Source organism: Pyxicephalus adspersus, chromosome 11 (genome assembly GCF_032062135.1).
Source record: "Pyxicephalus adspersus chromosome 11, UCB_Pads_2.0, whole genome shotgun sequence".
NCBI lineage: Eukaryota > Metazoa > Chordata > Amphibia > Anura > Pyxicephalidae > Pyxicephalus > Pyxicephalus adspersus.
The window spans coordinates 46,691,167-46,708,581 of NC_092868.1; the positions used below are offsets into that span (position 1 = coordinate 46,691,167).

At 38.9% G+C, this 17,415-nt stretch overlaps 1 protein-coding gene and 1 long non-coding RNA gene across 2 annotated transcripts in view; both read right to left on the reverse strand.

Moving 5' to 3' along the window:
- LOC140340523 (uncharacterized) overlaps positions 1 to 3,442 on the reverse strand; it is a 43,994-nt gene extending 40,552 nt beyond the window's left edge. Inside the window, exon 1 of the long non-coding RNA XR_011922662.1 lies at positions 3,384 to 3,442. This is a non-coding gene — a long non-coding RNA (uncharacterized lncRNA). The remainder of the gene's footprint in view (positions 1 to 3,383) is intronic.
- A 4,793-nt stretch (positions 3,443 to 8,235) lies between these two features.
- On the reverse strand, positions 8,236 to 15,897 carry CFAP107 (cilia and flagella associated protein 107). The gene is made up of 4 exons (XM_072426536.1): positions 15,404 to 15,897; positions 14,296 to 14,409; positions 9,557 to 9,731; positions 8,236 to 9,074 (listed from the first exon to the last, which is right to left on the reverse strand). Exons 1-4 carry the CDS (start codon positions 15,512 to 15,514, stop codon positions 8,788 to 8,790), a joined length of 687 nt encoding a protein of 228 aa, XP_072282637.1. The 5' UTR covers positions 15,515 to 15,897; the 3' UTR covers positions 8,236 to 8,787.
- Between the last annotated feature and the right edge of the window lie 1,518 nt (positions 15,898 to 17,415).

The window sequence follows — 17,415 nt, forward strand, 5'->3', positions numbered from 1 at the left end:
TGACCACTTCACTCACTGATCTCCTGATAAAGCCTGCAAGGATTTCAGCGTGATTCTCCACAGCCGTGAGGGACAAGACACCCAATGCTGTGCTGCCTCCAACAGCAAGGTGCAATACTTATCCTACTGAAAAAAAGACAAAACATCAGCAACCTTGTTAGTTACTCCGGGGATGTGCTTGGCAAACATACCAAATTTAAAAGCAGATATGGCAGTGCCAAATACCACACTGGGGAGGACCGATTATCTGTACAATCCCCAAATTATCACAGTGGAACTCAATTAATATGTTTGCAATTCAATGCCCCTGTAACTCCAACAGCACAATTAGAAACAGTTCTAGCAATACCGGGTTATAAAAAAAAGACCCACCAGCCACCAAGACTCTGCCCAAGGGCCCGCACTCCACTCACTTTGGAAGTATGCTCCATAACCAAATGCTGCTGCCGCGTCCGTATAAAGTTCAAAGTCACATCAAGCACACACTGGACCCTTCAACCATACTGTCCACCCATTATAGGAGTAAGATGAATGTAATGGGCGGCAATCTGGCCCTGTCAGTAGCAGCCTCCAAGCGACAAGCCAACCCCCTGCCGATGGGCATAATCCTACAGGCAAAGTTTTACTTACCAAATAAAGACTGCAACTGCAGCAACTATACCTTCCGCTGACCACACATCACTGCCTCCACCGCTTTAAGTGCCACCAGCTTATCCTCTGGGCAAATGCCAGAGAGTCGATAACAAAGCCAAGGAATGCCAGCCAGAAATGCCATACTGTAACGTGGTCAGGAGAACCCAACTTACTCGACTCTGGAGGGCCAAATAACAGAAAATCATTCAAATAATCCACAAAATGTATCTCTTGACACTTGCACCACAACAACTGAAAGCTGTCCAGATGCACTGGCAGCATTCAAAGGGTGATTTAATGTCCATCTTCACTAGCAAAGCCCTCTGCCTATAATGCCACACCCATTTTAGAGCTCAAATGAGCTATAGGAAACTGAGCACAATTGTGGATCAATGATTGTTTTCAGCTACCCACCAGGCAGAAAAGACCGCTGGTACATAAGGTAACACTTGTTTGGCTCTTCTTAGGAGCCAATCCAAGCAGCAAGACTGCTAGATCAGGGACTGCAAGTCAATCTCGACTCCTTTTCCTCCCTTTTGCCCAGGAGACTGTTCACCTACCACACTGACCAGGATCGCATCCCCAGGAGGCCCTCAAAGCAAATGTAAAAATCTTTTTTGGCCAAGTCAAAAAAGGACCCTTTCCACCTTGGCACAGGCGGACCCATTATCACACTACTACCCCTCAATGTTCCTATATGGCTACCAGGCTCCCATACTTGCCAACCTGCAGATTGACCCAAGGCAGCCTCCAGACTCTTGCCAAATTTTCTTGTTCTATAGCAGACCATGGTCTGATTCCAAAATCTTGTCCTTCTTTTTCGCTCCTTGTTTACTTTATTATTAATATTTATTTTTAATATATTTTTTTTTCCTTCTACCAATATTCACACATTGACCCCTCCTTTCCTCTAACCCTAACCCTTGCTTCTCCTTCACCACCTATGCAAGCCTTTCGCTTACCTTCCTTCCACTCACCCATCTCCAGGCCTACATTTGTGGTGCATGACTATGTAGGTCCTTTGCCACTTTCAGTATGAATAAATAGCCCCAAGTACCGTGTGTTAAACTGGGGCTGATTTATTGAAGCTCTCCAAGACTAGGGAATATAGACTAAAAGAAAAACCTGAGTGATCAGGAAACCTGGCATGGTTCTGGTCTAGGACTGAAAACATTTTTCAACTAATGGCAATGATTTTTAAGAAGTCCTTTTCAGGTTTGCTGGATCACCCAGGTTCTCTCATTATAGTATATCTTCTCCACTCTTGGAAAGCTTTAATAATTCAGGCCCAATGATTTATAGTAACAGGCCTTTGTGTGGCTTAAGGTAATATATTGAATTGTTAGTGCAGAAGGACTTACCTTTGCATACCCCAATATCGGGGATCTCTCTACTAGATGTAGCCCAGTGAGGTTCGCACATCCTCTGTCACAGTAGCCGTATTCCTAGTATGGCCCTCCACAGCGTTCCCAACTATGCTTGGCACAGGGATTGCAACCGCATCCGCATGGATCTAAAGCCGTATGTCCGGGACAGGGAGTAAGATGCACAGGGCATTTTTTTTGTCACAAGCAGTGCAATTATACAGAGCAGTTGCTTGCTTCCAGAAAAACACACAATTAGCAGAAGTAGCGCGGATACCATTTTTCACCCTCTTCACATATGCATTACCTAAAATTGTTTTTCTGTCTCATATCCAATGCCTAATGTTATGAACAGAATTCTTATTTGCAATGGGTATTGTGAAATATAAAATAAACAGCAAAGTTAAATGAACTCAAATGAGCAAACAAAGAAGTCCTGAGTGCACTGATATCTGATATATACAGCACACTGTAAATTATTATTTTTGCTGATTGAGCAAAACTTCACAAAACTAATTATTATATAGTGGGCCTATTTCATTGTTTGTATGTATTGTAACTGACTCTTATACCACATGTAATATTAAGGTGTGCATTTATCTCCCTTAAAAATATCACTTTACCTATATATTTATATGAATGGGTCAGTTTTTGGTTTTTTAATGTTAATTGTCTTCTTTTGTTTTGTTTTTTTAGTTGCTACATTCAGCATCCAGTGGCGGTTTAAAAAATCAATGACAAGTGGAACCACTTGTCATTGATTTTTTAAGTCTTTGCAAATGTTTTGGAAAGCAGTTTCAGGCATTTTAGAGAATTGAAAAAATGCCAATTTTAAAAAACCCATTACAAACATTAAAAGTGTTTGCAAAGGTGGTAAAAGGATGTTTTAATGTAAGTGTATGTGAAAAGAAAATACTGATCACTTTGATATATGAAACCACTTGCTACATGGTCCATGGGGGAAAATGGGGCACAGGTGGTTGTAAGCTGTATTTGGGTTTAGGAATGTACTATAAATGTGCACTATATTTGAATACATCACCGATCTTTTGGTCTGCCGTACCGACAGCTACAGTAAACTACCCATTAACTAATTTGATCCAACATTTTAAAGATCATGTTAAAATTTATTTGAGTTTTTAAATGAACTCGTTTTATTACTACTAGTTTACTTTAATACTACTTTAATACTACTAGTACTAGCAACAGTACTACTTTTAGGCCCATTCTGAAATTTCAAGAATACATAACAAAAATTTTACCAGCATTCTAGGTATTATAGTTCTTTCTTTATATATTGCAGGCTGACAGATATAGAGAAAGGAAGCATTTGTATTTTGCAGCAACACTTCTTCAGGATTCCTCAGGTTCTCCATGATCGTAAGCCTCTGTGCCTTGACATCTTGATGATAATGCAAATCAGCATTAAAGGCCACAGCAAACAGCATGAAAGGCAAGGTCCTGAGATTTTATGCTGGAATGACCAAAATATTTATTTTTATATTTATTTTATTTTTCTCCATTTTGGGAAGGTTAACACTACCCTACTAAGCGGACCTTTAGATAGTACACAGAATAAATTACATCAGTCAATTTCTAAGTGGTAATGAAGGCTTAGGGTGCATACACATGCTCAATCTTATCATTTCCAGCAACAAAGTGACAGATGAACAAATGTGCTTTGTACACACAGCGTTGTTCTGTTCTATGAAGAGGGGGAGAATCACTGCCTGCAGAAAGCCTTTATTCCCTAATATGTGCATGACAGCACAGTTTAGGTTTGCAAAGTTGTATTCCAACAAACCACAGGACTTTTGTAACAATGTCCTCTAGAAAGATGAGACTAAGTCAAGATGTTTGGCATAATGTGCAGCACCACATTTGTTGAAAATCAAACACAGCATATCAGCACAACCCCTGCATACCAACTGTGAAGCATAGTGGTGGAGGGGGTAATGATTAGGGTTTGTTTTGCACACACAGGTTGTGGTCAACTTGCAGTCATTGGCTGATATTTTAAAGCTCTCCAAGACTGGAGAATATACACTTTCATCAGTGAAGCAGGGTGATCTAGCAAATCTGGAATGGATTTACTCCAGGATTCAAAACATTTGCTAGCAAAAACCAAATGAGTTTGAGGAAATACGTTCCAGGTTTGCTGGATCACCCTGAAAATGTATCCTCTCCAGCTGTGGGGAGCTTTAATAAATCAGGCTCAAAGCTGCAGACTAATGGCACCCTCCAAGCCAAGTTAAAATTTCTGCAGAACTGCTTTTTTACAGAAAAACCATCACAATCCTTTGCATCATGGACCAGAGGTTCTGAGCAATGTTCCGAACAATTTTTAGGAAATTGTATTTAAAGACAAAATTTCCATGTCTCTGAGATTCATATAGTTAGCTCGGTTAAGAAAATACATAGTCCATCAAGTTCAACCATGTTTACAGAAATGAGTAATTTGTGTCTCTTAGGTCAATGTAAGTGAGACTAATGATCTTTTTGGCTATCTATAAGGTTGACTGGCCATGAATGTAAGGCGTTCTTCTCACTAAGCCTCATGTTAATATACTGTGAGCTGTGGCTATAATAATTATAGAAGGGGTTCCCTGAAGACCTGAAAGTTATTTCAAGGGTTCCCCGGTGTTAAAAAAGGTCAAGGAACACTGGTCTACTGCCTCCAGCCAAAGCTCTTACAGAGTTCCCATCCATCCTTCACCCCCTTGTGGCCACCTCTACAATCTGACGGTAAGAGAGTCGGCTGATCTTACCCAGTTCCTCAACACTGCAACATCCCCAGCCTTGCCCTATTTGGAATGGGCACTTTTTTTTAAATCACAAATTTATTTACAGCACGTTGTAAAGTGCCTGAAAACAAGCTCAAAAGAAAAAGTGGCAGGAGACAAGAGAAGCGTTGCTGTTTTCTGACTTAATTATTATCCACGAAAGCAACCTAAGGATTCCCTTAGATGTGAAAGCTCTGTGATAACCTCGCTAAACTGGTTTAGGGTCCATGCCAATGAAGAGCTGGAAGAACCCATGCTGACCACATACACGGCTCTCAAAGCACATCGAGAAAGGTAAGGATAAAAGGTTGTATGTTCAGACTTGCTTGATTTGTCTGCTTATAATAAAGGGAATTGAATTTAATTTATATTAAAGGTGTTTTTAAAGAGCACTTATTCCCTAACTATCAAATTAGTGATTACCTTTTATTTAAATAACAACTGATTCATGAAGGAAAATGCTTTGGGGTACCTTCAGCTTTGATTAACATGGATTCATTAAAGTTTACAAACATTTGTACTTTACTTAGAAAAGACATTTCACAAATGACATTTTCAATTCCCGGATGTGTTTTGAGGCTGCCATTATGAATCATTGTTTTCTGTTTGTATTGCCCTCAGAGCACTACTGTCCAAGAGACTTAACTGCTGGTGGGAACACCTTACACATCCTGACACCAAACTCTGCATCATACAAAATACTTACTGAGGTCATTCGATGTTAGGGGATTGATCTGCAGCATTGCAGTAGGAATGCCTTCTGCAGCAAAGACAGAAGGATACCCACCTTGGGACCATCCACATTCTCATATACCTAAGTAAAGCCTAAACCCCAATGGCCAAGGTTTTAATATAATTTACAGTGCATCTAAGCCATTTTGTGTTTTGTTTGGAAAAAGAACAATAAATCAACGAGAAGGTTAGGTGCAAAGGATAGTCTTTTAGTATACCGTATTTTTCGGACCATAAGACCCACTTTTTTCCCCCCAGAAGTGGGGGGAAAAAGTCCCTGCGTCTTATGGTCCAAATACAGCCTACACATATGCTGTTAAAAAAAAAGTTTCTTACCGTGTTCCTCTCCTGTGTGCGTGTCTCCTTGATGCTGGCTGTGCAGCACGTGCCCGCTCCTGGCTGCAGTGCAGAATGAAACTGAAAGTAACAAGCCGGCATTCTGCACCAGGAAGCAAGCTGCTGATCCCTGCCTAACAGAGATCCCTGCCCTAACGGAGATCCCTACACTTAATTACCGGTAAGTGAACAGAAGGGGACAATCAATGGCATAGAGTGATCAGAAGGGGACAGTCATTGCATAGAGTGATCAGATAGGGACAATCATTGCATATAGTGATCAGAAGGGGACAGTCATTGCATAGAGTGATCAGAAGGAGACAATCAATGGCATAGAGTGATCAGAAGGGGACAGTCATTGCATAGAGTGATCAGAAGGGGACAATCATTGCATAGAGTGATCAGAAGGGGACAGTCAATGGCAAAGAGTGATCAGAAGGGGACAGTCATTGCATAGAGTGATCAGATAGGGACAATCAATGGCAGTAATTTTGTCATTTGCTGACTTTATTTGTTAATAATGGTTCTAAATGCTGCTGTTTACTTTACAGGGTTGATTACATGTGTTTATGACTGTGATGTTGGTTTTTAATGCACATAAAATATTTTAGGACACTATTTGTTTCAGAATCTTTTTTTTCTTCATTTCCCTTCTCTAAAAACTGGTGCGTCTTATGGTCCGAAAAATACGGTAAGTATAATCTAAAATATTTTGTAGGTAACACAATCCCCCTTCTCCAGGGCTTGGAATTAAATAAAGAGTAAATAAAGTTAGTGATCATCTATGGGTTGGCTGAAAACAATGCACTCCTTCTGTGGCTGTTTTCTCAACAGTAGTAAAGCAGGTACTCTTAATGACAAACCAATCAAGAAATAGAGCTCCCTTAATAGTTAATTTACAAATGTTTGCATTTCATACATTACAAAACTGTATGCAAGCACATAATATCAATGCTACATCAATTTGTTTTTTTTTTTGTTTGTTTTTTCAAAAAAGCAAGGCCCCTTTAATAAATTGTACACTATTTTACACTCTCTAGAATTCCTAACACAATCAAACCAAAAAGCTCCCAATGTAGCTGTGTACATACCCTATCATAAAAACCAAATAATTTCTTCAGTCTCCCCCTTCCCGATCAATCTATGTGAGAAGTAATAGAAACCAGTGAATGTTACACTTTCACTATAATTAGCATGCATGTAGTTAAAATAGAAATATGTCCCTCCTATTGTGTGTTACCTCCCCCACCACCAAGATTGTAAGCTCTTCGGGGTAGGGCCTTTTCTTCCTCCTGTGTCACTGTGTGTATTTTTCTGTCATTTGCAACCCCTATTTAATGTACAGCGCTGCGTAATATGTTGGTGCTATATAAATCCGATTTATTATTATTAATAATAATAATAATAATAATAATATTATTATTAACAATATGGTGATAGCTCCACTTTACAGTAGCAAAAGTAACCAGACTTAATCTCAGCATTTTGTTAAACTGTTAAATGCTAATCGTATCCTTGCCAAGGTTGACTTCATAAATATTACGTGAACAGGGCAATGGCATATAACTATTGATGATTATTTACCTAGACTAGTAAACTCAAAATAATATCCAAATATCCAAAGTAATTGTGTAAAACTCCTGTGTGTGAAAGGAAGAAGAAATGCAAGATGCCAACCAGCAGTATGCTGATAGGAGGAATAAAACAAAAAATGAGATCAGCTCAGCATGGTGCTGCTTTGTCCAATCACAGACTGGGGTGGGTCCTGGATGGCCTGGGATTGGAGGAAGTGAGTTATATGATGTTGGCCAGCGGACTGATGACATCCAGCGGTATGAAATAGTATTGCAAGGGAAATCTTTAGATTAAAGATAATGCAGCAAAAACTGTTTTTGCCTTTTTATCTTTTAATGGGCTGACATTTTTAGTTGGAGTTCTGATTTTATAAAAACAATGACAGAGTTAACCAATCCCATATAAACAGACAAGCTGCCATGGCCATGGTCTGTGGAGAAAGTCTGTGGTCTAATGATAGTCCATTCACCAAAGAGGCACACAACTTGCACCCAAGATCCACCTAGTCTTATATCTTGGTTAACGTTGTGTAATTCTTGAGTGAAAACAATATTCATTAGACCCCTATGTGTTGCACTATGGGCCATGCAAATACCGTTCACTTTTACATCAAATATAAGCATGTACACAGGGGTCCAAAAGAATAAAGGAGGCCCATCAGGCCATGAAAACAGAACCAAATGATTGGGCCAAGCACACTTATAGGAACCTAATGAAAAAGAACCCAACAACAACAAAACCTTTAATAATTAATTTAATGTATATTATATAGAATTAATTTATATCATGAACACTAATATTCTTTCTAATTGATTACTTCAAGGAAACCACAAGAGCAGCTTTTAGGGCCAGAGAGAGTTTATTGTCTGCTGGCCATTCATAAAAGGGATGCACATTGCAGACCATTTATAAAATAAAGAGTTTGTCGTTTTGATATTATCAGGGAGCTGATCCTGAATTTCTAAATGATTCCCCTGTCAATTTATTCTAGCTTCAGTCCTTTATCTGTTTGAAAATGTAGCATATGCTTTGGTGACTGCTGTGCACTTTGCTAATTGGCCACTAGGTGGCAGAATGAGTCTTTATTTTAATATGCATTGAATTGAACACTGCACAGGGCTTCGAATGGATGTAAGCAAAAATACAACCGAATTGATGGAGGAAAGTTTTATAAATGTAGTCCTCAGCATAAAACAAATGTAATTAACATTATTTCTGTCTAACACGTATCAGCTCCTCTTTTCACATATGGAGTATTCCATTAATCAGTTTTCAAAATTACCATTTGATACTCAATCCTTATTATTGAGATACAGTAACCTTTATTGTACTCAGATTAAGGGTACAGGAAGATATCAATGCTTTTAGGATGCAGGTTCTACCAGCAAGTTGTTGTGGGTGGCATCTGTCACTAGGTGGTCAGGAACTTGGAGATAGGCCTGACATTTAAATTCTAAAGCTTTGTTGGTATTGTTGGTCCTATGCATAGTGCTGGACAGGAAACGAGGGGCTACCCCATATCTGGGGACCATGAAGGCTGAGGTAGGTGGATGCCTATAAGATGCTGAATAGACACTCCTCACATCTTCAGAGGTTTGTTTGCTCCACAGTTTTTGTTTTTCTTGTAAAAGTCCGAAGTTGGTTGGTGGCTCTGAAAAAGAAAAAAGAAGGTATTTAAACTAAAATGCTAATGGAACCCTGGATGAGCAACACTGGCTCAGGGTGACAACTGCTGTATGGATACAGTACCGTAAGTAAGCGTTGTCACCCATGGACTTAAATTAGCAAGTCAAAAAGAAAATGGCTTGAAAAAAAGAAACTAATGCAGCCATTGTATCTAAGGACTGATAATCTGCAATATATTATCTTTTTGTGCTTAGGTTTAGATACATTCAATTATTCACCACTTGAAATTTGGCGGGGTAGGAGACGCTGCTGCAAGCTCCATAACTGGGTGCCTGTTTGCCTTAACCTATTTTTGGTTTCAATGATTTTTATTAAAGGTTTTTAAACAAATTATAAAAGGAAGGCAAAAACAATACAGTATGCATATTACAACCTAAACCTATTTTTAAAATTCTTTTGAGAGCAAACAGAATCAAACTATTTAAGTATTATTTTATAATTTTGCACCTGTAAGAGGAAAGTCAGATCTCTCCGGAAGCCAGGCCAAACTGTTCCCATCCCAGCTGCGGAGAGGAGGCAATGAAGAATTTCCACGTCTCATGTAATGGTCATCATACTGTGATACCAGATGCCTAGAATTGTGTTCTCCATGATGGGAGATTAAATGTTGCTTTGGTAACCCCTATAAAAGAATTTATGGAGATTCGATTACTAAGAGGCAGTCACAAAGTGAAAAGCTACTGCTGTGTTTTTACAGAATGCTTTGCAACAACTGGTCATTGGTGCACTTTGTAATTTATAAAGGCCCTTTATGAAGCTAGAATTTCAAAATTAAACTAACAATTGAGGGGAGAGAGAAACATTTTTATACATAAACTAAGAAATTCAATGCACTCTTGAAAGCTCAAATTAGAATACTTAGATCTCATGTAGTGATTCTACAAATCAACACTGAATATAAAAGTACAACCAAATATGGATCCAGTTAAAGGAAATCCGGAATAAATAAAGCATACCAGATCACTAGAATTACTGAGGCTTTTTGTAATGGGGTGCAGACGACCATACAAATCAGAAGGTACGACTGTTATCTTGAATTTTTTTCCATTCTAGCATACAAACAAGTGGACCAGGATCCAAGCAATGGAAATCAGCCAGCCAGGCAGCTAGTATTTAAAAAAATAAGGTTAGTAAAAGTAGCCTATACTTTTCTGTTAGTAAAGGTTACCTTAAACCATTTATATGGAGGCATATATACCTATACTTATATTTTGGGTTGCCATTTTCTCCCAAACACATGTGTTCCAATCATATAATTTGCCATATAAAAGAACTGTCTGTATTTCTTCACAGGAACTAGTGAAATTAAATTCTGAAACAGAAACTGGTAGCTGTAAGATAAAAGTCTGAATCTGCGTGGTGTGAGCCAACCAGATTATATTACAGAAACATTAATGAAACCTATTTGTATTTAACTAATATAACGTTGTAATAATATTCTATGACCACAAGATGGTGCTATAAAACCATATTACAGTTTTTCTACATAGTCCTTTCCTGAGTCATAGGAATATTTGCATAAAAATAGAAATGTGCCAGTAAAATTTTCTATTTGACATTTATGCTGACTATAAAATCTTGTATATTTGTCAGATGCAGGGGCAACTGTTGATTTGTGCAAATTATTCTTTTAGGCCATAACCCACATTTAATTTAGTTGGAATACATATGGTGATGAGCAAGTGGGACATTGGGACTGATAAATATTTAAAAGTGATTGGGATTGAGGAATATCAGCTTGGCCTTATTACTGTTTGGCAAAAGGAAAACAAAAAAGAGAGCCGGGGTTTAAAGGCAAATAAGGTATTTGTATTCTGAGTAGGTTATATTCAAAATCATATAACATACATCAATGCGTATCAATAACATAAAAGAACAAAGTCCATGTTAGAGTCCATCACATACAGTTCTATCCCCTTTTGGTGCGGTATGGGGAGAAATCTTTTTGGACTAGCATTCCAGATTAGGATGATCCCTAGTTCTGAACACTTTCCTAGATCAATGTAAAGTGTTGAGAACTAGGGATCATCCTAATCTGGAATGCTAGTCCAAAAAGATTTCTCCCCATACCGCACAACAAACTTTACCTTACATTTGGCTATTATTATGTCTTGTTTCTAGTATGTCACTCTAGTATTACCTACTGGATTTTATATTTGATAACTACTGGGTTCCATGTTTGATAAATTATATAACATTGATGTTAGAAAGGGAGCTGTTTTTAGACCTATGTAAAACCACTAATTACTGTAGATGGGCTTCGAGAATCGATTACCAACACTTAACCTCCCGACCGTTAAGCCCGACCTTGGTACGGGTTAAAAAAAGTTGCTATTTAGGTTAACCCCGAGATTTTCCCTACATTAAAATCCCCACTTACCTGGTCCCGTTGTGCTCATCCAGCGTCGTGTTCGTGTTCCAGCGTCGTCCTCCGTCGATCGTCGTCCGTCGATCTCCCTCTCCAGCGTCGGGTGCCTTCTCCTATACCAGCGGGACCTATACCTGGCCGGCCGGCTTCTTACCTGGTCCCGCTGATCGTCCCCCGTCGTTCTCCTTCCAGCGCCGGGTGCTCTCTGAAACAAGAAGCCGGCCGGCGGAGGAAAAAAAAAGCCGGCCGGCTTCTTGTGCATGCGTGCGCGATGACGTCGGCGCGTGTGCGGGAAATTCAAATTGAAACTTATTCATTCATTTTGTATTGGATTGGATACAGGAGTTTGTATTCAATCCAATACATAATGAGAGTTTGAATTTTGTTCTCATTTTGTATTGGATTGAATACAAAGTCCTGTATCCAATCCAATACAAAATATTAGAAAATATATTTATGTGGTTTTGTCTTTAGGTATGTGACGTTGGACACTAGGGAGGTGTTTTAGAAAAATATATTACTATACATTATACCGAATTATCGCATTTTCAGTATTGGATTGAATACAAAGTCCTGTATCCAATCCAATACAAAATAATAGAAAATATATTTATGTGGTTTTGTCTATAGGTATGTGACGTTGGACAGTTGGACACTAGGGAGGTGTTTTAGAAAAATATATTACTATACAGTATACCGAATTATCCCATTTTCAGTATTTTTCATTTATTTATGTATTCTTGTTTAAGCTGAATTTTGTGTTTTTCCTTTAATTTTATTAAAAGTAATTTTTTTTTTTTTTTACATGATTGTGTGTTTCGAAAATTTTTTATATTCATTATATCTACTAGACCCCTATTTGGACATATTTCTGTAAGTTACAGGTCTACAATTTAAAAAAAAAAATTCATGAAAACCTGTAACGCTTTTGGTACAGAAATCTAGACCTCAGTGTAACGCTCAGGTGGTTAATATCCCTTTAATTTGGACCTGGACCTATTCAAGCCAAGAGCCTTAGCTTATACTTCTTTTCAATATTCATCCTGTAATTAGCTGCTCCTTTCCCTCTACACTTGCTGCCATCAGGTGCCTCTCTTCCTTGTGGATCTGCATATGCGATTGAGAAGAGATACATTATTGCTTTGGGTTTATGATGATTGTTTTTATCTACCTAGTGAGTATAATATCTTAAAGATACTTAATGCTTTGATATTGATTGTCATAGCACATTGGGTTGATTATATAATATATATGTTGATTTTAGGTCTCTTTATTTGATTCATCCTGAAAAAGCGTTTACAAAATACCGCAAAACGTGTTGACGTTTAACAAAACCATCAAGAGACTCTGACTCTTGTCAAAAAACCCATGTTATAGATCTTTTTTAAAAACAATTTGTTTTGTGATGTGCTTTTCTTTCATTGCTTCTGTTATAGGCAGTGGTCTTATTTTATCTTGTTCTTAAAAATGATGGAATAATAAAATATTTATTGGTTTTACTATATGCCTTAAAAGTCACGGTTTTCTGCACACCAGTCTTGTATAATTTGGGATGTGGCATTGTTAGTTTTATATGTAGTGCTTTCACTGATCAGTGAATCTTTGTTAAACAGCACAACAAAGGGGACTGAATTGTATGAATTCTAACATGGACTTTGTTCTTTCATGGTATTGATACGCATTAATGTATGTTATATGATTGTGAATATAACCTACTCAGAATACAAATAATCTTATTTGCCTGCAAACCCTGGCTCTCTTTTTTGTTTTTGTTTTTCTGAATACTTTTCACATGGGGTAGGCCACAATTAAACATTACTACAATCATCTAAGGATAGGGTACCTCCAACCCATTCTCCTCTACTTATTACTGTTTAACTATATGCCCATAGGTTTTTGGACTGAGTTCAAGTGTATCCAAGCTGCAGCATCATACCAGGACATTTGATGCAATGTATTTCCAACCTGGTGGTAAAAGGTTGGTAAAAGCCCTTCTCTGTTCCAGCATACCCATTTCCCCTGTGCACAAAGCCAGCTCTATAAACACATGTTTGGATGACTTTGGAGTGGAAGAGATCAAGTGGTCTGCACAGAATCCTGACCTCCTCCTTAATGAACATTGGAATGAACTGGAACGCCAACTGTTAGACAGGTCTTCTTTTTTAACATCACTTCCTGACCTTTCGAATGCTCTAGCTGAATGGACACAAAGTTCCACAGGTACAGTCCAAAATCTCATGGAAAGTCTTTCCAAAAAATGGGAGAAAGAAAGGAACAGCAATATATGTTTTCAACGGGGTCCAAGGACGCCAGATGACTGTCAATGGAAAAGATCATTTGGGATAGTTTCCAATAACAGTAAAACAAGTGAGCACTGTGCACACAGCACCGTCCAGTTCTATGTAGAGTGGTAGGGCAAGCAAGTAACCCACACTGTGTCCTTCTCTATAAGAAAATACAGCAGTCTTTCTGGTCATTCATTGATGCACCAGGACAGATTGATGAATGGTGTCGGGGGACTGCTGTACAAATGTTAGATTTTCGCCTGAGACAATCATAAATTTTCCCCTTGGGTGGCAATCACCTTGTGTGGCAGAAATAAGCGTTACAAAGTAGAGGAGCTTTCCTAAGATGCATTGGGGGACACAATAAATAAAAACATATCTATATAGCACAGATGTGTAAGACTTGGTGGCAGAAGGAGCTGCATTTACTGCTCCAGTAAGGAGACCCTACCACTTCCAAAAATGCCCCAAGAGCCAAAATAAAATATCCATTGGGTGAAGAAAGCTGTTTAATGGTAATCTGTAACAATTACCTCCATTCTTTTCAAATAACTTCTTCTCTGTATCCGGTCAGGTTTGCTGTCTGGGAAGCGAACAAAGTCAATTTCATAGCAGCTGCTGGATGTGGGGAGGTCACTTCTCTTGAACTGGAGAGAATGCCAGATATAAAATATATGAAAACACAATTGGCTGTGCAGTATAAATAGTGCATGGAAGGCAAAACAATTATACCTGGGAAACATGTCACAAATGTAGGATTCAGGGAAAATAGATCAGCAGAGGTTACCTTCAGGTAAAATGATTAGTAGATTCAGAGTTAAGGGGGGTATGGAAGTTGTGTTAAAGGGGACTTTGTGCCAAAATATTTTTTTCATAGCCCCAATTCAAACCACAATGCAAAATGGTAAAAATGGGGCTAATTTATATACTTACATTATAATGGCACCTTGGTAAGGGTGATATCACCATCTTGGCCTCTGTATTGCAGGGACAGAATACAGGGAATATTCATATTTTGGCAGTATGAATCTTCTGTATTGCAGGGATGGAATACAGAGAATATTCATTTTTTGGCTGTATGAATCTTCTATATTGTCGAGACAGAGTACAGAGATTTTTATTTTAGGCAGTATGAATGCTCCATATTGCAGGGACAGAATACAGGGAATATTCACATTTTGGGAGTATGAATCCTTCATATTGCAGGGATAGAATACAGGGAATATATATATTTCGGCAGTATGAATCCTCTGTATTGCAGGGACATAATACAGGGAATATTTTTATTTTTGGCAGTATGAATCGTCCATATTGCAGTGACAGAATACTGGGAATATTCATATTTTTGCATTATGAATCCTCTATATTGTCGAGACAGAATACAGGGAACATTTTTATTTTTGGCAGTATGATTGCTCTGTATTGCAGGGACAGAATACAGGAAATATTCACATTTTGGGAGTATGAATCCTTCATATTGCAGGGATAAAATACAGGGATTATTCATATTTTTGCAATATGAATCCTCTGCACTGCAGGGATAGAATACAGGGATTATTCATATTTTTGCAATATGAATCCTCTGTATTGCAATTACAATTTTTCCTACAGACAGAACTCTTGGAGTGGTGCAGCGGTTACCTGTTTCCTCTCTTCGGCCCAGTTTCCAATCAGCACTTTGTTGGAATATCTCTGTTCTATCCTCCAGCCCGGCAGACACAATTTCTTCATCCTGTCTGTATATGAAGCCATAATTAGGTGACCCGGCTTTTTCCTGTGTTTGCTATGAGTAGTTCTGTAGTCACCGGCTGATCTCACTGCTCATTCTGCAGCCACTGTTTACTGTCGCCATGGCAACCAGCACAATGTCAGCTCTATCCCAGGCCTGTGGTGGAAGGCCGGGCATTCATTACAATGGCCTTGTGTTTACTTCAACTACATTGATTTTAAAAGGACATAAAACAATAATGAAGGCCGCCATTACTGAACTTTGCTTTAAGAATGCCAGTTCCCTGGCTACATTTTGATCACATGTGAACCAAAAACATTATTTAGTATTTTCAATAAAATTAGGAAGCGTTACACCTCCTTCCTGTTTTTTAGTACTATACGAGGTTCTGTGAGAGAAATTTATCTTCACTTCCTGTCCTGCCTACAAAGTTTGCCCAGGCAGGAATTAGGGGAAATTTGCAATAGTCCACAGAGCAAAAGTAAAATCTGACAGAAGCCTTCTCATATTTTATCAAAGAAGTTTTTATTTTTGTCTGTGTTACTGTTATCTCTTCATTTACTATCTGACTAAACATTGTCACCATGACAGGAAACAAGGGTAAATCCTTCTAATGAAGCTCAAATGTAAATAAAAAATCTGGCCCAACCCTTCCCCAAAAGTTATAAAAACTTTTGGATTGGCATACCCTAAGTGCAGAGATTATACAGCAGGTTAGACACTTTTTGACTCATTTACAAAATACTTGTTGTGGGGCAGTGACCGAACCATTGTGGAGTCACACACAACCAGGCATCAAGTATTTTAGTAGGAGGCCACCTAAAGCATCACTACATTGTTCTCCCGGGGTCATTATTTACACCATTGCATGGATTCTGGTGTATTTTTTTTAAGACTTGGCTACATGGTTATGAGCACAAAGTGCTAGCCTGTAGCGCATAGCCAGCCACATAAAAGTCTTGGTGGCCACCATCAGGAAGTGAGCGCCGATCCCCTCCAGAGCACATAGGCAGCAGTAAAAACATGGCAGTTTTAGGAAGCATTGGGTTCCATGGCCTGCAGTAGGCACATTGTGTATTGTGTGTGTGGAATCTTAGAAGAATATTCTTCTCTGGCTATTAATGGAACCATTGGCAAGTAATGGAGTTACACCTTCCTGGCTAGGGTAATGACGATCACGATTGGAAGAAGCTGGCAAGGGAGCTTGTAGACATTGTATTGCTGCTTTACACTGCTCTCCTGCACATTCTTTCACCCAACATACCCTTTGCACTCTTTTCCTGCACATACATACCACGGTCATACCCCTGTACCCCCCTCCTGGACATTCTGCCAACTATCATACCCTGTGTACTTTTCACCTGCATATACTTCTCACTGGCATAGCACCTGGGCTTCTCTTATGAACATACCACCTACTGCCATACTCAATTCAATCTTCCTCTGCACATACAGCCCATTGTCATACCCTGTGTACTCTTCTCCTGCACATACCTCCCACTTACGTACTCTCTGATTCCTCCCCTACAATGCTGCCTACTGTCATACCATGCACACTTTTCTCCTGCAAATACTCCCTACTTTCATACTCTCTGCACTCTCCTTCAATGCTACCAACTGTAAAACCCTGTACGCTCCTCTCATACTGCCCACGTTCATGCCCTCAGAACTCCTCCCCTACACATACCACTGTTATAATCTATGCACTCCTTTCCTGCACAAACAAACCATAGTAACACCCCTTACAATCTTGTTCAGCACATAGTGCCCACTGTCATGCCCTCTGCACTTCTCTGCACATAGTGCCAACTTTCATACCCTTCACAATTCTCTCCTGCACATTCTGCCCACTTTTATATGCTTTGCACACTGTTCTTGCACATATAGCCCACTGTCATACCCCCTTCACTTCTCTACTGCCCAC

Coding starts and splice junctions, on each gene's coding strand:
- CFAP107 (XM_072426536.1), bottom strand. CDS start 15,514: ATGGCTTCATATACAGACAGGATGAAGAAATTGTGTCTGCCGGGCTGG. Junction 14,410..15,403: donor GGGCCGAAGAGAGGAAACAG/GTAACCGCTGCA, acceptor CATTCTCTCCAG/TTCAAGAGAAGTGACCTCCC. Junction 9,732..14,295: donor GTTATTTGAAAAGAATGGAG/GTAATTGTTACA, acceptor ATTCTTTTATAG/GGGTTACCAAAGCAACATTT.